The sequence below is a fragment of the Podarcis bocagei genome, assembly GCF_964188305.1.
Source record: "Podarcis bocagei genome assembly, chromosome: 10".
Taxonomy (NCBI): Eukaryota; Metazoa; Chordata; class Lepidosauria; order Squamata; family Lacertidae; genus Podarcis; species Podarcis bocagei.
Window position 1 is genome coordinate 29,016,923 of NC_138135.1, and position 20,993 is coordinate 29,037,915.

The following is a 20,993-nucleotide window of genomic DNA, read 5'->3' on the forward strand; positions in this document are numbered from 1 at the left end:
TTACAAGAGTCCATGGACACATTCCAGCCACACAGAAATGTTCAAGGACGGTGCACAGCAGGGACAGTGAGGGATGTGGCTGAGGATAGGATGTTGTCTGGGAAGAGTCCTGAGGGCCCAGTAGAGAGTCCTGAGGGCTGCATTTGGCTCCCTGAGGTTCCCCGCCAGGGATGGGGGCTTAGGGTAGTTCCATTAATCAAGGCACAGGTCAAGTTAAAGAATATGATTTTTGGACCGGCTCATTACAAAAATACTAGAAATATACTTTTCAGCTTTACAATTCGGTTGAATTTCCCTGTAACCCATGATCTGAACTCAGAGGTTTCCATATTGACGTGCTACTTTTCAAAGGAAACAAAACAAACTAACATAGGCACAGGACTTAAGTTAAGGTAAAGGGACCCCTGACCATTAGGTCCAGTCGTGGCCGACTCTGGGGTTGCAGCACTCATCTCGCTTTATTGGCTGAGGGAGCCAGTATACAGCTTCTGGGTCATGTGGCCAGCATGACTAAGCCGCTTCTGGCCAACCAGAGCAGCGCACGGAAATGCCATTTACCTTCCCGCTGGAGCGGTACCTATTTATCTACTTGCATTTGATGTGCTTTCAAACTGCTGGGTTGGCAGGAGCAGGGACTGAACTGAGCAATGGGAGCTCACCCCATCGCGGGGATTCGAACCGCAACCTTCTGATCGGCAAGTCCTAGGCTCTGTGGTTTAACCCACAGCGCCACCCGCATCCCCAGGCATAGGACTTATCAGGCAGTAAATCAAATCAAACTCAAATGGGGTTTAATTCTGAGCGGGCAAGTATAGCAATGCAACGTTAAGAGAAAAAGCCGCGAAGCGCCTGACTCTTCTTAAACCATTTTAGCTAACCCCCATCACTTGTTTTCTTTTTGAACCTACAGATTAAGCCCTGCTACTACCTTCCGTGCTTTGTGACCTCCAAGAATGAGTGCCTGTGGACAGACATGCTTTCCAGCTTCGGCCAACCAGGGTACCAGTCAAAGCATTATGCCTGCATCAAGCAGAAGGAGGGCTACTGCAGCTGGTACAGAGGATGGGCACCTCCTGATAAAACAACCATCAATGCCACAGACCCCTGAACACCCCCTTTTCTTTGTTCCTTCCCTCCCATGCGGCTGAGCATTCTTTGGACACTAACTCATATCAGATCATGATGACAACCATGATATTAGTGCCTGTTTCTTGCGAATTTTAGCACTTCAAACTTTGGTGTTTGTTTGTTTTTTAAATCTATGCTGTCTTAACTGATTATCTTTTTTTTTGTTTTGTTTTAAATCACTTAAAAACAACAACACAATCGCTATCACCCATTTTTGGTCAGAAGAGATTTATCTGGGAACTTCTGTTTGCACACCAGATAAATAAGGGAGCAATGGCTCTCAGTTATGTATCACTCTCTATATAGCAATATAATCTATATTTTTGTAGGAAAACAAAAATCTCAAAAATTTCCCAGATGGGTATTGTATCACAATTCCAGCCCCCTCCCCAAGCTGCTTCTTCACTTCCACATTCAATCCTCAGACCATGTAGATACTATTTTTTTAAAAAAAATGCAACCAGTTAGGATTCACAATGTGAGCAAATTTAAGCCACACACCGAATGGATGAAAAGAAAGTGATGATGTTTGAACTGGATAGAGCACTGGGGGGATTCAGCTGTCATGTGCATTAAAAGCACTACATCAAAATGCCTGTCTCATTTGAAATGTGAATGTAAAAGCTCCATTGTAGTTCTGGGTTGTGCAAGAGCATAAATAACAGCTTTTAAAAATAAACACCAATTAATGGGAGTGAATCCCTCTCCTAAGTACGGAGCAAACAAGTTCAGAACCAAATCAACACCAGGCATTTTGGGGTTTTTAGCCAGGCTTCAAAGAGGCCTTTTCAACATAAACCCCTAATACATGCAAACGTATCAATACAAAATAAAACAAATAAATACACTTAAACAAAGATACTTGGAAAGAGAGGCAAAGGGAAGTCTGGAGGAAAGGAAGAAAAAAAAGTAATCTAATTAAGGCTATTGGCATTAAGAAATTAGATGCCAAAACACTGTTTTGTTGAATGGAAATGTATATAGATATGATGATATAAGCTATTTTTGACAGGACATGGAATTGTTTCATGCTATAAGCAATGACAAGTTTGAATCTTCACATTCCAAGTCACTGGATACTATTTTATTTTTTTGTTTAAGACTAAAGAGGTTGACTTTCTGGTGTTTCTGCAGTAGTGACAATAATGGGTGTTTATTCCCCATGCTATGTGCTTCCCTCCTCTCCTTTTAGCTGCAATAAGGGCCAATGCACACAGTTATTCGAAGACTGAAAAGTCACTATGTTTCCTCCTCTTCACCAGTCATTATCAAAGCAGTCTTGGGAATGTGCCCTGGTTAATCAAAGTGAAAAACAATTCTGTTTCTAGGACTTTTCATTGTGTGGCGATTATACTACACAGGAGCCTTTTCACACTACCATATGAATACTATGTGGAGAAACACTCCTTGGTCATTCTTTTTCCTCCTCTGAAATGATCTGCATCAGTCTGCATAGTAGCCAGAAAAATACGCTGGATGGGTATATAACACACCCATCTGTGCTACCAGCGAAATACTTAGGAAGTACAGAATTCCCTAAGGCTCTAGAAATCACCTTCTAGCAATGCAATCCTATGCATGTCTTCACAGAAGTATGTCCCTTTGAATTCAGTGGGACTTATTCCTAGGTAAGTATGTATAGGATTGTAGCCTAAAGGAACATTTTAGTGATGTATTACCTTGCTGGCTATGATTAAGCAGAGCTATGCTTGTGGGCTCAGTAAACCTTCTGGCAATAGGGATGAAGGAGGAGGTTGTCCCACCTTCACTGTGGACTTGGTAATTTGTTTGTTTTTATTATGAAAAAGTATAATATAAAAACATTGTAATAAAAGTACTTTACATTATAATGTTGTCAAGAAGCAGGGTTACTGATGGGATGGGCAACTATATACTTTGCGGAGGCTGTGGAATGGGGTGAAATATTGACAATGAACACAAGTTTTCTTTACAGTACTTTTTAAAAGTTGGTTTTTGTGTGTGTCTTAATTTGCTATCTGTCTTCAATTCATTCCAGTGTAGAAAATAGAGCTGTCATAAGCTGGAAAGCGATCAACTTAAGCATGTGCCTAGCTACCTTCTTAGAGGCAGGGAGAGCTTCATATGTGCATTGGAGCTCCCACAACCACGCTGAGTCATGACCTGGAGTTCAGGGCTATGATCCTGAAATAAATAATCCCTGTACTGTACACAGAAAATCAGCATATCCCAGAGAAATCTAAGCTAGTTCCCTTTTTGCTGATGTCTTATTTTTCTGTAGGAAGTTATTTTAACACGAGGGAGCATTCAGTCATGCAATCCGTAGTCTGTAGACTGAAGTGGTTTTATCACATGTTCTGCTGGTTGTGCAGATTGGTCCTAATCTCAAGACTGCACCTATGTTCTTGCTTGCTACACTAGGCCAGTAGCAAAGTTCATCCAGTGTTCCCTCTAGCAGCAGAGTTGGACCCTGAGGCAGTGCTGGATTTAGGGCGGTGCTGGCAGTTCCCCCACATAGGGTGCTGAGCTGCGGGGGCGCAAAATTGAGAAGATCCATTTAAGGGTGCTAAATTTTGGGCTCACACAGGGTGCCATATTATGAAAGATCACCAAAGTCCACCCCTGCCTGGACCTGGGATTTTTGTACAACGAGCCGGCATCCATAGCAAGAAGTGAGAAAGAGCAAGTTTTGCCAATTGTAAGATAGGACTCAGTGTGCCTGGTTTCGTACTGGTTTCCAGGGAGCAGTGGCGTAGCGTGGGTTGTCAGCACCCGGGGCAAGGCAAGTAATTTGCGCCCCCTAACCCGTGGATTTGCACCCCCTAACCCCCAGATGTTGCGCCCGGTGCGGCCGGCCCCCCCCTGCACCCCCCACGCTACGCCACTGCCAGGGAGGAAATATTGACCCTTTAGGGCACTTATTTTAAAGCCATCATTGTGATGGAATTGCTGACACTTTCACAGAGCTATTGGCAGCAGAAGCATTCTTGAACTTCTGAAGAGCTACATTGGCAAAAACTGCAGCACTAACACTACTTCTAATCCAGCCAAAATCAATGGCATTGTTCTAAAGGCATATCAATTTTAGTATTGAACCACAGGGGTGGAACCCTCTCCATACTTTGGAAATTAAAAGCTGCATAGTGGGCACTGATAATACAGCTTTTCTTTAATGTCATACAGAGGATTGTATGGACACAAAATAGTGCACTTCACTACAATATACGAAGACATATGAAAAGTGTTTTAATGTTTTGAACTTGTCAAAACCTCTGCACAGATTCGCTGTCCCACATAAGGTTTGAGGACAGTAGCTCATTCATAGCCAGTAGGATGCACTCTCCAGACCTGTCTACGTAACTATAAATCAGATCTTGAAAAATTGCCAAGGCCACATAAAATCATATTGAGACTTGAGTTAATCCTCTCTCCACCAAGCCTTCACCCTTCTGAAATGGAAGTTAACAAGTCTAGCAGGCCAAATTCAGTGAAGCCAGTGTTATGACTGATGTGGGTAGGGAGAGTATTTCAGTGTTTCTAGCAGTGGTTGTTATTTATCAGCTTGCTGGAGATAAGGTGGCCTAAGTTCAGTTTGGTTCGTTTCTGAGATAAACCTAACATGAATTCAGATCTTGAAAGGCAAGAAGGGGAAGCAGCTTCCTGTTGACTGGGTTGTTAAAAAATGTGATCTGTATTTCCACTGAATGGCAGCTCCGCATTTGTATTATTTTCACTGACTGTAGAATTTTAAGATCATAGCTGAGACTTTACAGCTCTGCTATCAAGCTATTGTAGAAATCTCTTTAATTGCCAAGAAGGTATGTGTCTTTATACAGGCTATAATATATGTGTGTGCTTTGTAGGAAAACAAACAAAAAAACAAACAGGCCACCCATAGGGGGGGGGAGTAAGTTCTTTTTGTATACAGATTTCCATTGTACATTACAGAAAGTAAAGAGTTGTTGGAGGGCATGCAACACAACTAAGAAGGCAAGGGCAGAAGAGAACAACCTTTCACCATGCTGATAATCAAGCCATCAAAGAGGGTTGTTTGGGGTTTTGTTTTGTTTTAATAAGGAGTCAAATGGAGGGTAAAGATTGAGGGGGAAGAACCCAGCAAAAAATACATTTCTTTTGGGAGATCTCCACATTTTTTAGTGTTACTAATAATCAGTAGTGGATACTGGGGTGGGGTAGTTGCTGCTGCTTACTGGGAGGGAGGGTGGGGGGCAAGGGGGGGAAGCTTGGTGCTGTGCAAATGCACTGGCAGGAGCGCCATATTTGCTGCATCTGAACAGCATCAAACTCTCCTGCTACCTTGACCTTCCCACCCTTCATCCCGGTAAGCAGTAATGACTTGCTGCCAGGAAGTCAGGTAAGCACCACTGCCCCATCCTACTGTCTGCTACTGCTAACAATTTTTTATAAAACAAAATTGCAAACTGCTTTATAATCTTTGCTTCATTCCCTTGCACAACAACCCTTGCCATCATTCCCATTTTACAGGTGGCCAGGACAAGAGCGGGACTTGAAACAGGTAACCCTGACCCAAGTGCAACTCTCTATCCACCACACTGGCTTCTCAGCATTATAGCTATTAAGCTGAGCTTTGCACTTGGTGCATGGGCCTGAGCCATACCTGTTGAAGTCAACTGGCACCTTTCCATTGATTCCAGAGGTTTTGAGATGTAGGTCTGTCCAAGCCAAATGAAGAACCCTTATTCATTTCAAAGAAAGCTTAATCCTATGCCTTTCCAAATAAAGGAACCCCACTGAGTTCAATGGAACCTACTCCCAGGCAAGTATGCACAGGATTGTAGCCTTCTGCAGTCTTAGTATGTCCCATCAAACCTAGTGGGGCTCTCTTGTGAACATACAGGCACTAGGTTGGGCTGTAAATCTGCATTCTTTTCTCTTCTCCATTACTATCAGTCTGGGAGAAAACGTCTCCCCAGAAGGAATGTAATTTTTGCTTAGTTTTGTAGCACTGTTTACAGTTTTCCTCCTTGTTTTTGTTATTTATAAATTTTATATTCAATGAATGTATATTGTCTTTTAAGGTAATAATGTTCACTTTTTATAGTGTCCTTTTATTCTAAAACAATAAAGTGTTTTATTTCTATCACAGACATTTTCCCTTCTTTAATTTGGTTGACAGTTTTGAGCTATCTGACTGGCTACTGCTGGTTAGTGGCAGAAAGCTGATGACTCATGTTTTTCAGACAATTAGGGTATGCTCACATTACCACTTACTCCGCAACCATATTGATCCTTTACAAATACTTCTGTTTGATGTGCTTTTTCTCAAACCGGCTTCAATCCGACTAGAAAACTTAAGCCACATTCACTTCATGCTTAAGAATAGTGTGTGCATTTAAGACAGCCATTGTGCCTTTGCAGATAAGTGTGCATACACAGAATACAGCTTCATAAATAGGAGTTCTGGGGTGTGGGTGGGTGTTGCAGGGGGCGGAGAAACCAAAAAGGTAATGTATATTGGATGAAGACATCCCTGCCCCCATTCTGATGTGAACTACACTATACAAATGTGGCTTGAAACCCAGTGCGGAAAAACAACCTTGCTGCATTTTAAGCCACTAATGTGAATGTCAGGACTGGTCGTTGTCCTCTTCAGATCACACACAAACGCTTCTTGTTCTTTTATAACTTTTTATTGCGTATTAACAAAACAATCTTATAAACGGTTCTTAACTATTATTCCTCAGAGTCACTTATTTCAGGTACCTTCTGAGCTCTGCTTCTCTGTGACCAGCCACTCTCAAAATGGCGAAGGCGCCTTTCCCTTCGCTTTCCCGCTCTTTTTTCTAACCTCCTGGCTAGAGCTGGCTTGTATCTCCCCTCCTCCGAATCTGAGCTAGAACTTAACCCTTGCCTTTCCTGTGAACAGCCAGTCCCTCCCTGTTCTTCCTCTTGCTCTCTTCTATTAGATTCAGTGCTCTCCTCCCTCCCTTGGGGAATGCTTTCTCCCTCTGAGAAACTGGAAACTTCTAACTCTTCCCTGACAGTGAACATGCCCTTAAGCTCCACAGCTTTCAATTGGTCTTATTCCTAATTCCTTAGAATTCCCACTCTGACTTCTGCGTCATCCCTGGGAATTCTCATTTCCTCTTTCTCTGTGCCAAAGCTGGGAACAAAATCTAGCATGTGTCGGTCACATAGCTTTCTCATAATTATTATGCCTGAAAATTGATTTTTATTTTTTATTTGGAGAAGAAGATAATGATCATATGGGGATCACTGGCCATGTGCAAATGCAAGCAAGATTTGCATTCATTTACATTAGTTCAAGTTCATTTTGCTACTTTCAAAACTGTATCCAGTAGTCAAAACAATATATGGCGTGTCATTTGTGAGGTTCTGCTTTATCCATCTTGAACTGCGAACAGAGTTCAGAAGATTAACAAGTGCAGAACAAAGCTCTAGTTACATGATAAGCTGAAATTCTATACCAAGTCAGACAATCGGTCCATCCAGCTCAGAATCCACACTGACTGGTAGCAACTCAGTCTATCTCAGCCCTACCCAATGATGCAAGGGAATAGAATGGGAATCCTTCACAGAGAGCAGCTGGAGTAATCTAGTACAGTGTCCTCTCCTGCAGCAGCTCAGATGCAAGGGAGATTATGGCACTCAAACTTTGAATAGTAGCATCCTCACTTCTTCTCATGCAAGAGGGTTCCCCCCTCTGCTCTCCTTACACCTCATAAATTATCAGCAACTCTTGATGCCTCAGCCCTGGCTGCTTATAATTCTACAAACACAGATGTTTTAGGCCCATACACAGTATTATAATTAAACAACCACTTAGAGGTTTTATTTACAGTTAAACATTATACAGCATTTGTTACATTACTAGAAACGAGCTGGTTCAAACTGGGGGTTTTGAATGTTACTGCCCTAAGGCTCTGTACAACAAAAGAAAAAGTTCCCCAGAAAAAGTATGGGATGGTTGGTGTTTTTTGTATTCTAAAAAGAACAGTACTGCTTTAATAACCTCTGCATTTCTTTTGTGGATTAAGTTCTTTCTTTCAAAAGAAAAAGTACTTTTGCTAAGCATATCCAGACCTCTTTTTAGATGTATAAAAATAAATGCACTAAATCTTTTTTTCATGTCATAAGAAAAAATACCCAGACTTCCATGTAAATAGTTATAGTCCTTATTGAGATTTTAAATGAATAACAAGCAGTTCTTTTTCTGTAAGACCTCCAGGTATAGGGTGGTATATAAAGCCTATTATTATTATTATTATTATTATTATTATTATTATTATTATTAATTTCTAGAGTCCACTGGATCACTGACAGAACCAAAGCTCCCAAAAGGAAAACTTGGGTGAGAGATGGGGAAATAAGTTTATAACTAAAGGGAGTCAATTTGGGTCACATTTTTCAAACAGACTTCACAGAGTAATCCTGATGTAAATGTTTATTAGCAACGGTATCACAGCTTTTTAAGTACTGTGTAGTTCTCATCACTGAAAAGTTCAGATCAGTTGTAATGCTGAATGCAAACCCACACATCCTTCCAAGTACTGTACCACACAGTCTGCTTTATTTGTCCAAATAGGAGGAACAAATTCCTGCAGAAACAGCTGCATTTACTCTGAATGCAGTCCTGCACAGCAAAAATGATATTGATGGCACCAAGGCATGCGGATAGAAATACAGAGTTATGGCCATAGGAAAGACTAGCATAATCTAGGCCACATGCACAGCCTCTTCAGACAAGCTTCTGACGCATCCTACGTTGCCTGCCCCTCCCATTGCTACTGCATCTTTCTCTGCAGTGCATGGGAGATGCCAACACCCTAGTCATGAATGTTATACTGTTATACTTTGTGTGTAGACAGGCACACAGGCACAAGTATGATAAGGGAACATGGTCATCAGAACTGGGGCACCAGCAGCCATCATGAACACTGCACACATGAGGGAGGAATGGCCTTCAAGGCACCAAGCCTGAAGGTGTAAAACTGACCAAATGGGATGGGCATATCTGTTGACAGACACAATGTCACACCCATCAATACTGGCAAACTTGAAGACACAAAGAGATACATATGGAATGTATCCTTGTAGTGCTGGATTTACCTATAAGCTAAACAAGCTATAGCTTAGGGTCCCACTCTCTTGAGGGCCCCCCCAAAAATTAAAGGAAAAATAACCACTGGATGTACCTTTCCAAAATATAAGATAAAAAACAAATAAAATAAAACCTACATACAGCAACAGTGTTTTGTGATGTGTAGGCTCCTATTTGTCATGTGAAAATGGCTTTGGATACCTACTAGAGGTCCATAAATTACCATATAGCATATATTCAACACAAAAAACAGTGGCAATTTGTTGACAAAGGACAGCTGGACATTACCTTCAGTAGCTTAGGGCCTCATCAAACCTAAATCCAGCCCTCCATCCTTGTATGAACCAATTACTGTCAATATCCAGAAGTCTTTATGCATCAGTCAAATATTACTTCACTTTTCTAATGTCCTCCTCCCAGAACCAAGGAAAAAATGGGAATGGGACTTTTAAAAAATGCCATCACATTGCTGCTGCTTTTCTGTTAGGTGTCACTGGGCCCCTCCAGACATGCTTTTTATTGTGCATTCGTTATGATTTGTGTTCATGATGCTATTAGGATAGTCATACGTGAACCCAGATTCAATCCTGTTTGTGCCTACAAAAGGTCTGGGGCGGCCACACTGCATCATTTTTAATCAGTGCATTTTATGTAAATTCCTGCTGAAATTCCACAGCTTTTTATGCCACAAATGCTCCAGTTTATTTTTGCCCCACCTTTGCGGCAGTATAGCCCCCTCTGGACAGCAATAACGTGGTAGCATCAGGGAACCATCACAAAAATAATAATAATACTAAAGTGGAATAAATTCATGATAAATGCACTCTTCTTGTCTCAAGAACATATTGTGGAGTACACCTGTAATAAAACATTAGTCTGGAAGGGCCCACAGAATGGTTTTCTTGTTCTCTCCAGTGTCACAGTCCCGTTCTCTATATATCATAGCACACCATCAAAGAAAATAAACCCAAGGTACTTACCATCTGTTTATGGCTTGGAAAGAAGGTTTGCTCCACAAGAGGGAACTTCTCGGGACCCAGAGAGTTGAAGATTTTAATTAGCTGAGAGAACTAAAATGGAAAGAAAGAGGATTCATGTAACTTAACAAGCACATACATATAACAATTCCTATCCTCAGAAGTGGTCTTTGGTAATATGGCAACCTGAGCAAGGACAAAATCTGCTCCCCTCCTATTTCTTATTTTTACAATAACTTCTTTTGGTAAATTTGCTTTTAAAATGGATATTATTATTATTTTGTGCCCCCTCATCTCAGCACCCTATGGGGAACTGCCCACACTACCCTAAATCCAGCACTGTTGTCCTGCCCAAGGCCATCATCTTCTGCCCCAAAGAGCAAGAGCAAGAAATGGAACCTGCGGTAGGGGCATAAAGATTCCTAAACCACTCCTACTGAGTTCTATTCGGAAGCACAACCTTGGGACAACTTGGGACATAATTGAGATGCACAAAACGAAATATTCACAATAGACACTGGCAATTCCAGGAGCAAATTTATCCCCCCCCCCAATGTCAAGGCATACTCCTTGACAAGCTCCCCAGTGAATGGATCCTACAGATAAAAGTAAAGTTCATTTGGGAACAATACTTCAAAGGGCAAAAATTTAGAGGCCAATTATGGGCAGCAGCAGGAGGAGCATTGCTTTCCTCTCCTTTTTGCTTGTGCTCCAAAAAATCCCACCTGTCATAATGAAAGGCCTTTTAACTTAGGGTGCTTCTTAGAAAGTTAAAGTGCACATACTCTTCGACCCCAAAGAAGTGTAAAAATTATATGGCATGGTTGTATGCCTCTCAGATATTGCTGGTCTTCACCATTTGTCTAAATAAACAAAACTATTCCTTCAGGGGGAAAATTAAATATTTGAGAAAATCCAGAAATCTTCCAACAGCATGTGACAGTGCAAAAGTCCCCAGCAAGCCCAGTCAGAGATCACTGCATGCGGATAAATAAAATATCCTGCCATTTCCCCCTGCGATTATTGTTGGCAACACAGGTTGTTGACCCAGCATAAAGAAGCGAGATTGCCTCTCTTAACTACTTACACTAACCCTGAACATCTGATGAGAAAAGCAAAATAAAACTGTTTTGACTAGCTCAGTGAGCAAACATAAGATGTTACAGCTGTGTGTTTAAGTGTGTGTATATGAGAGAGAGAGAGAGGATAGACACAACAAGCAAAAGAGGAGTGTATGTTAGTCACTGTACAATTATGTAGCACATTCGAATATAAAAACATGTGTGATCTATCTTCTATATGCATGCCGCAGTTCACATGGGGGCAATCTGCCATTCCTTCACCAGGTTATGCCAGTCCCTGGTCCCAAACTTGTACAAAGCAGCAGCACACACAAAAATGTTTATTTATTTGCTTCCAAAACGTATACCCTGCTTTTCAAATGCATTTGCATTGCTCATGGCAGCTGTGTTGCACTGCTCACAACCTGGGCACAGGTAGAGAAGGCCCTCTCTTTTTCATTCTGACTCCATCATGCTTCAGACACTGGTGTGACACAGAGAAAGGCCTCTCCAAGAGATCTAAGAGAGCAAATAGGCTGATAGGGGAGGACCTCACAGCATATCATTTATATATTATGTATTTGTAAATGCTTTTAGCCTGCACTGGAATGCATGCTACCACATACCAAGAATGGGGTATGAAATGCACTTCACATGGATGACCTATAGTAGCTTTCCTACTTCGCTTTGGGAAAAAAGATAGAAAGAAAGAAAAATAAGGAAAGGTAATTAAACTTTCACTGTCTCTGGAGGGCCGGCAGAGAAAACAACATTTAACAGAGAATATTTATCCATCTATGGCAGTACCAGTTCACTATCTCTCCCAGCTGCTTCTCTCTGTCCGCATACATTGTAGCCTTCTTTATCTTTGAACTCTGAGGCCTTAGTTTTAATGGGCATCTTTAGAATGTACTTGTGCCCACCTGAAACAAGTTAATGGGGAATAATAACCTTTTGCTGAATTGTTTTCCTTGCTTGCTTTGCATACCTTAGTCAAATATACTAATTGATTAATTAATTGTTATGTTTGTGTGACCACAATAAGTGAGCTAACATCATCTGATGGTTTTAGCACCAGCATCTAGATAGGTATCAGGGAAATGAAACTTCCAACCATCCTACCACCAGTTGCCCCATGGGAAGGATCCTGGTGGCTTTTAATAAGTTGATGCTGTTTATTGCCATTTTAAAGAACATATTTTAATGTATCCTGGAAGGTGGGATATAAATAATTGTCATAATAAGTAACATTGGTAGGGTGCTTTGCTAATTCCAAGTAGCATGAAATACCATCACACTGTGGACAATCTAGTACCATATAGGAAGGTTAAATTTTGACCATGGAAGTAGAATAAATAAATAAAGGAAAACATGCTGAGTGAAAATAAATAAATAATCTTGTTCTGCAACTCAAGACTTGTTTATTTCTATGTTGTATATGTAGCACATTTTCAGCAAAATATTGATGAGCAGATGCCTAATTTCAAATCTTACTTTGTAGCTTACATATCTGCAATAGAGTAATATTAATTCCCAAAGTTTGCTGTCTCAATTTCTTAATAGTCTGCTATAATTTCAGGTCTGTATTCCTTGCCAGAGATGACCTCAGCAATGTAAGTTGTGCTTGAAATGCATATCTGACCCATATTCAATCAAGTAAGCCAAAAACTGTTTCCAATGCCAGTTTGACCTCTTTGATTTTATTAAGCAGTAGTGGGAGAAAGTAGAGTCTATGAGCTCATCAGGATTTAAAGAATCTGGGCAGCCCAATACCATAAATCACCTTATGATTATGATTACACAGTACAAATATTGTATGCCGCACATCCCAGGGGACAATGTGAAGGCACCTGGGACTACCACCTTGCTGAAGCTAAGCAAGTCTGGCTTTGATCATTGCCTACATGGGTAGCCACCTGGGAACCAACCATATCAACATTCACTTGAGTCCCATGATGGAAGAAATACAGGATATAAATGTAATAAAATATACAAAAACCCTGCACTTGGCAAATAAAGAACAGCCATGCTTTTCTGCCCCCATCCTGGTTTTATTAGGGGGAAATGGCACACTGTGTTGTGATCCCTGCTTTCCATTCAGTTTTCAGAATTTAAAATCTGCTCTGGAGGATTGGGGGAACAGGTTTGGGGGGGCACAAGGGAAAGAAAGGGGGGCTAGTTCCATTGTGCAAGCAGTAATACTTGTGCTGAAGGGACCATGACCTTGTAGTACTTTGAATACCACCCCATGGATCTCTGGAGAGAATGGAACGTTTTAGTCAGACCCTGACACCTGCAGGATGTATCAGTGCCAGAAGTCTAAGCCTTTATCAGGTAAATTATTTGCACATGACAATCCTCCACTCTTCCAGATTACTTAATTCCAGGCCATTGGAAAATCCAGTGTGTGGCTGCCACATGCCAGACAAACAACACTTATAAAGTACTGAGTTGCCTGTGACAATGTTCTCTCAGCAAAAGCCCAAGGCCTGCTTTCCTCAGTTCAGCTATTTGGCCTGTTAGGTATTGAGTTGCACAGAATCCTCAGTCTCACAGCATACCTGGTGTGCTTGAAACAAAATAACAACAAAATAATTTAGATTTACCAAAACAACCAAAGTATTAAATTGGGAGCTTCTTGCAGTATGGGGATCCTCAACTCCCCTCTCATTTCATGTAAGGAAGCTTAAGAACGGCACCTACCACCCAGGGCTTGCTGCAAAAATTGTAGATGGAGAAAAGAGAATTGACACTGTGGACTCCGCCATATTGGAGGCCGATGATGAGGCTGCGGAAGTCCTCTCCTAGTGCCATGCTGTAAGCATGCTGCCGGATGAGAACAAAGTCAGGCTTGAAGGATCTAGAAGACATAATCCGAGGACATTTATTAAAAGTCAGTCAAGTCATCCACTTCCTATCAATTACTTTCTTTTTTGCTTCCAATGCTTTTCCTTCCTATAATTCTAAGATTTCAAAAAAGCACCAGTCATTGTTATTATATTAAAGACATCAATAAATAAAATCCTTCATTTTAGGATTTACGAAACAGAACTGAGAGGACTCTAGGTACATTTCTCACAGTTTCCATTATGGGCTCAGACAGGAAGGCGCATACAGGAATGATGAACAAGAACTAAAGATAATAAATTAGGAATGGTAAAGTGTCTTTCCAGCCGTTCTCATGTGAAAACTTTGGATGGATTTGGTGGCAATTTTTTGCAATGTGCTGCACAGATGACAGAGCAAAAGCAGTTGCTGAATTCTTAAAGCTGGAGACCAATTTAAAGATCACCACATGGCATTTATGAATGAAAACATCTATCCGTTAAACACATATGTTCACTTTTTAAAGAATGTTTTCCCATAGAGAACACAAAGTGAGCATTGTCTGTTTTGTCATAGGTTGCATATATACCATACATTTAAAGCATAACCCCCCAAAACCTGTTGTTTGTTAAGGGTACTGGGGATTATAGCTCTATGAAGACTAAACTACAGCTCCCATAATTCTTTGGGAAGGGGAGTACCTTAAATGTGCTTTAAATGTATGGGGTATATGCAGACACAGACTCCTTAGTTTATAGAAGAGTTCTCCTTTTGAGGTTTGCTTATTTATAAACTAAAATATCTATATACTGCTGTATCACAAAAATACATAGCAACAGTTTATACCTACCTACCTATCTACACCCCTGCCAAACTTTTTATAATAAAAAGTTAAGAACAAGTTAAAAGCAAAAAGAAGTTAAAATCAAGCACCAATAGACTATTGTGGCAAGGCTGCTGGTCTGAATCTACCTAGGATAGAATAGACAAGAATAGAAGAGCTGCTTCTCGCCTCTTGAATTCCCCTCCCCCGTATTTTTTGCACCATAACACTCACTTTTTTCCTCCTAGAAAGTAAGGGGAAATGTCTGTGCGTGTTATGGAGTGAATGCCTGCGGGTGGCGGGGGGGATCTGCTGCAGTCGTAAGCAGAGGATCCATGGTTCCCCTTCTTTCCCTCCTCCGTGGTTACAAAGCATGGATCCACATGGATCCTCAGGATTTTTGCATACTCCAAACTCACTGTCAGATCACACGTCTGTGGCCACAGCATGAACCACAAAAATCATATATCCACTATTTCGTTTAAAATATTTTTTTTCTTGTTTTCCTCCTCTAAAAACTACTTGCGTGTTATCGTCTGTTGCGTGTTATAGAGCAAAAAATACGGTAAATCTAAACATTTTAAAGCAGTTTTATAACTTGAGCTGTTTATTATTCAGGGTGTTTTCTGATGAATTGGGTTCAAACTTGGGAAAATGTTTTAATATTTATTGGGTTACTTTTATTTAATTTCACTGAATTACTTTTTAGGCACAGTTTTTCATCACAAGAAGAGCTCTGGTAGATCAGACCCAATATCAAACCATTCCAGTATCCTGACTCGTACAGCAGCCAGCCATGCCTTCAGGACACCCACAAGCCAGAAGCAGTGTCCGGGTAAGGCAGAGCCACTGCGCTAGTTTCCCGCCAGGTGGGTCACCATTGCCTACTGAGAGATGGGTGAGGTGGTGGGTTGTCCAGCGCATTTGCTTCCTGCTGATTCCCCTGCTGCCTCACCCCTCTCCCTTCTGGTAGGCAACAGGCCCCCACCTGCCAGGAACCTAGCATAGAGGCTTAGACCCACCTGGCAAAAGCTATACGCCTTCAAGAGATTATTTTCGCATCTGTTGTGGGACACCTGAGTATTGTAGAACACGAGTGAGCAGTATTTAGATCAGAAGCTACTGATAGATCTTGGGGTGATTTGCAGGGTTTCTTATTTATTTTGACTTCATAAAATGTATTTACTGCTTGATTGTTATAACAAACGAATTACCCAAACTGGTTTACAAAAACAATAAATGAGTAACAATCAAGACATTCAACAAAATTAAACCAGCAACAAATTAACTAGCTGTTGTTTCCCTTTTATTATAGGTCCTTTGATATTAATGTTAGCTTTTAATGTCACTGCCATATAGGACATCAGGCCAAACGGGAAGGCCTAGCATGTTGAACTAGGCCCGGGGGCGAGATTCCCCATAACTGCCTCATACAGGCAAGATTCAGGTAGGTAGGCATGTTGGTGTGACACAGTCTAAATAAATAAAAATTAAAAAATTGTCCAGTAACACCTTAGAGACCAACTAAGTTTGTTCTGGGTATAAGCTTTATGTGCATGCACACTTCTTCAGATACACTGAAACAGAAGTCACCAGACCCTTATATATAGTGGTACAGTGGGATGGGGTTTTTCTCAGAAGGGTGGTAGGAGATGGGTGATTGACTCAATGGGTATGGTAAACCTGTTGACGACTGTTAACGACCACAATTAGTCCTACAGGAAAAAGCAAGGGATAGTATGCAGACGACCAAGAATATCTTTAGCATATGTAAGGAGACAAGAATCCAATATCTCTATTCAGACCAGGTCTGAATAGCTTATACCCAAAAGCTTATACCCAGAACAAACTTAGTTGGTCTCTAAGGTGCTACTGGACAATTTCTATTTATTCACACAGGCAAAAAAGAGAGGTCCCCACATTCAAGAATCCCTGCTTGGCTGTCCGGGTTCAGGACCTGCTGTGGGCTTGAACCCTGACAAGCACCATGCTCAGCTGACCAGCATGTTTTGACTAAAGAGGAGATTTGGAACTGAACTGTTTTCTCAGGACTCAGGGCAAAGCAGGGAGAATAAATAATTAGGCAATAAGATGTGACAGGCTGCACACTGCTGTGGTATTATTGGCCTCCTCAGGCAAAGTTCTGAGGCATAAATCCAGCATATATGTCACTTCAACTAGCTGAGAAGAACGATAATCTCCCAAAGAATGTCCTTTTTCAGGTGTGTCTGAGCTAATAGGAAACAACAGTGATGACCTTAGAACAAACCCCGCGATGCACTGCGGCACCTCATGGACAGTCATTCACATGGGTCGTGCCGAAGTAACAGGGCAGCATTGCTTTACCCTTTAGTGTAAATAGCTGAAATCATATTACAGTCATATGTGACAGAGACTTCAGGTGTCCTTAGTGTTGTCTGGTTCAAGTAATTGCTGTGATGGCTAAATAAAAACCCAAGACTACAGTGAATCTGAGTCAACTATTCACAGTTTCACAAACAGTGGTCAGCCAAAATTGGCAGCTGCCACAACTCTCTATATTTTCTGACATACAAAGGCTGGGGGCTTGTCTCTAACTTGCTGAGCTTCAGAGACATTCACAGTATCCCAGATGCAAATTATATAGCTTTAGTCCCCCTAACTTGAGCCCCCTGCAATCTTTTTTCTTTTCTTTTTTTGGTAGGAGGCGAAGGTTTAAAACTTCCTTCTCCCTGTGATTCCCCTTGTGCTGCTCAGCTGAATGGACTTTCAAGAAGGAAGGAAGGAAAGGAGGAGAAAGGAAGAAGGAAAGTGGGGGAAAGTAACCTTTTTGGGGGGGAGCTGCATCCCTTCTTAACTGATCTGTGGGAGAGTATGCTATGGGCCATGTGTGATTAAGCATGTGTGATTAAGCAGTGGGTCAGAAGCAGGTCAGGGAGTGCGGATCGCAAACTGCTGAATTAGGGATAGGGGGAAAAGCATGTTCCATGGAGACTATGCATACTGACTGGAGAATGTGCATATTGCCCAAAACATACACAAAAGCAGTTGAGATATGCATATTCATGAAGGCCTGTTGGAGATTATGCATATTGGCCAGAGAATGTACAGAATTCAGTCAAGATCTGCGCATTCCCCAAAGCCTGTTGGGAATTATGGATAATGGTTGTGAGAATGTACAAAAATCCCCCCCAATATGTAGGAGAAGAAAAGATCTCATTCAATGTAAATGATATGTACAACTCTAAAAAAAAAGAAATGTATATCATGTAGATACTGTTACCAATATAAATATAACATAAATACAATTACCAATAAGTTATTTTCTAATAATGTTCCTATGCTATGTAGGTGACTATCTTCTTGTGCCTTATGGTGCACATACATGACACACATTCTACAATCTAGTTTTATCATATTTACCAGCTCTCAGATCCCCAAAATTAAATCTTTTATGCTAGGGGTTCTTTTTTCCAGTGGGAACATTTCCATATTTTCTAATAAACTTTTTTTTTTTTTTACATAAGCAAACAATTTAACAAGTGGATTTGTAAGTAAATCATAATTTAAGCAGTGGGCAAGTAAATTGTATCTGGTTATAACATTAATTTTGTTTCTTATAAACCCCCAAATGGACCTGATTTGGGGGCTGATGCCCTCGCATTTCATCACTATTTTCCCTTTATGTTTTAAACATCCGGCCCTCAAATACATTATTTGTCTTAATCTGCCCATTACTATACCTACTGATAGATTGTCTAACAAAGATGTATCTGCTATTTCCTCATTGTAACAAACTATTAAAAATGGTGACTCAATTTTCTCTTGTATACTTGTTCTCAACATTGACCATATTCTTTGACTTTTATCAGTTCTTTGTGTATAAATACTATTTTTTCTTGCATGCAGAATAAGTACTGTATTTTTCGCTCTATAAGACGCACCAGACCACAAGACGCACCTAGTTTTTGGAGGAGGAAAACAATAAAAAAAATATTCTGAATCTCAGAAGCCAGAACAGCAAGAGGGATCACTGCACAGTGAAAGCAGCAATCCCTCTTGCTGTTCTGGCTTCTGGGATAGCTGCGCAGCCTGCATTCGCTCCATAAGACGCACACACATTTCCCCTTACTTTTTAGGAGGGAAAAAGTGAGCCTTATAGAGCGAAAAATACGGTAGTTTTCTTAAATCTATGCACTACAGTGGTACCTCAGGTTACATACACTTCTGGTTACATACGCTTCAGGTTACAGACTCCGCTAACCCAGAAATAGTGCTCCAGGTTAAGAACTTTGCTTCAGGATGAGAACAGAAATCGGGCTCCGGCGGCGCAGCGGCAGCAGGAGGCCCCATTAGCTAAAGTGGTGCTTCAGGTTAAGAACAGTTTCAGGTTAAGTACGGACCTCTGGAACAAATTAAGTACTTAACCTGACGTACCACTGTAAATACAAATAAAACAGGATTCTCCAGGGAATCCTTCCTTGATATCAAGGTAAAGGTAAAAGGTAAAGGACCCCTGGACTGTTAAGTCCAGTCAAAGGCGGCTATGGGGTTGCGGCACTCATCTTGCTTTCAGGCCGAGGGAGCCAGTGTTTGTCCACAGACAGCTTTCTGTGTCATGTGGCCAGCATGACTAAACCGCTTCTGGCGCATGAAGGACCGTGACAGAAGCCAGAGTGCATGGAAACGCCGTTTATCTTCCTGCCACAGCGGTACCTGTTTATCTACTTGCACTGGTGTGCTTTTGAACTGCTAGGTTGGCAGGAGCTGGGGCAGAGCAATGGAAGCTCACCCCGTTGTGTGGATTCGAACTGCTGATCTTATGATCAGCAAGCCCAAGAGGCTCAGTGGTTTAGACCACAGTGCCACCCACTCCTTTATATACCAAGGTAGCGTTCATAAGACACTCTCATTTTACCTCCACAACAAGTTAGGCTGAGAGATGGTGAAAACCTAGTCACAAAGTGAGCTTCATGACTGGACAAGGATTTGAACCCTATATATATATATATATATATATATATATATATATATATATATATATATGCAGGTTTTGGTGTCTTCGGGTGTCTTCCCGTGTAAGAGTTGGGGTGTCTAGGCGACGTTTCGACGAGGTCTCACTCGTCATCTTCAGGCTGGTGCTGAAGAGCACCAGCCTGAAGATGACGAGTGAGACCTCGTCGAAACGTCGCCTAGACACCCCAACTCTTACACGGGAAGACACCCGAAGACACCAAAACCTGCATTCCTGTACCCGTGAAAATCTACGAAAGCATATATATATATATATATATATGCACCATAGTGGATTTTATGTAGATCTTTATAACAACTTTTCACAGTTATATCTCAGGATAAAGTTCAGATGTTATTTAGAAAGGGGGGGTGTGATTAAAAATGAAAAGGGGAAAGAGGGCTTGGAAAGTGGATTGTTTCCCAGGATCAAGTGAAAGTCATCTGGAGTTCCATATGTGAACAACAGAGTAGAATCAGACCCTCAAATGCTAACCTTTGTCCCCCCCCCTTTAAAACTAGACTCAATAAAAGGCCATGATGAAAGGAGGCAAATTAAGATAAGAATGATACATGACCAAAAACAAAACAAATTTAAATAGGGCTTTCATCTTTCCTGTGATTTAACTATCAAAAACCTGGGTCCTGGTGAGCGATAACTCCTTCAGATAAGGAATATGGGATGTGAAAGAACTTTGGAAGGTATTAATACCCCCAATCTTTCCCTGCCCTTGTCTGCTAACAGTATTTTTTATTTTTATTTTCTGGCAGCTGCCTCCACTCCAAATGTTTTCCCAATAACTGTCAGCATCTTTCTCACACATAGGCTGGACGCCAGCTGCTGAGGAGTTAAAGAGGGACATTATTCATCCAGAAGATAAGCAAACCCACGAAGAGAGTAACCCCCCTGCCCCAAGCAGCTGTTTAATAGCAGCAACTGGAGAAGAGACGGCTAAAGGCTGAGAAAAAGAGAGAACTTTCTATCCCCCCCACCACTTTTTAAAGAAATCATGGTGATGGTGACAGATTAAGTCAAAGTAATTTGTATAACTGCATAATTTCTAGACCTTACATATATCAATCTGTCTGGGATGCTTATAGCT

At 41.2% G+C, this 20,993-nt stretch overlaps 2 protein-coding genes and 1 long non-coding RNA gene across 4 annotated transcripts in view; 1 reads left to right on the plus strand and 2 right to left on the minus strand.

Moving 5' to 3' along the window:
- Positions 1–2,978, plus strand: part of TIMP3 (TIMP metallopeptidase inhibitor 3) — a 45,466-nt gene extending 42,488 nt beyond the window's left edge. The window contains exon 5 of the mRNA XM_081211039.1: positions 911–2,978. Coding sequence (XP_081067165.1) covers positions 911–1,108 — 198 coding nt within the window. The 3' untranslated portion in view covers positions 1,109–2,978. The remainder of the gene's footprint in view (positions 1–910) is intronic.
- The window catches only part of SYN3 (synapsin III), a 186,750-nt gene that overhangs the window by 129,702 nt on the left and 36,055 nt on the right, over positions 1–20,993 (minus strand). For both annotated transcript variants that reach the window (XM_081211002.1, XM_081211001.1), the window contains exons 5-6: positions 13,953–14,109; positions 10,192–10,281 (exon numbers count right to left, since the gene is read on the minus strand). In XM_081211002.1, the coding sequence (XP_081067128.1) occupies positions 10,192–10,281; positions 13,953–14,109 (247 nt within the window). The remainder of the gene's footprint in view (positions 1–10,191; positions 10,282–13,952; positions 14,110–20,993) is intronic.
- LOC308596182 lies at positions 3,152–6,229 on the minus strand. Its single transcript, XR_014012390.1, has 2 exons — positions 3,988–6,229; positions 3,152–3,837 (listed from the first exon to the last, which is right to left on the minus strand). It is a non-coding gene; the product is annotated as an uncharacterized lncRNA (long non-coding RNA).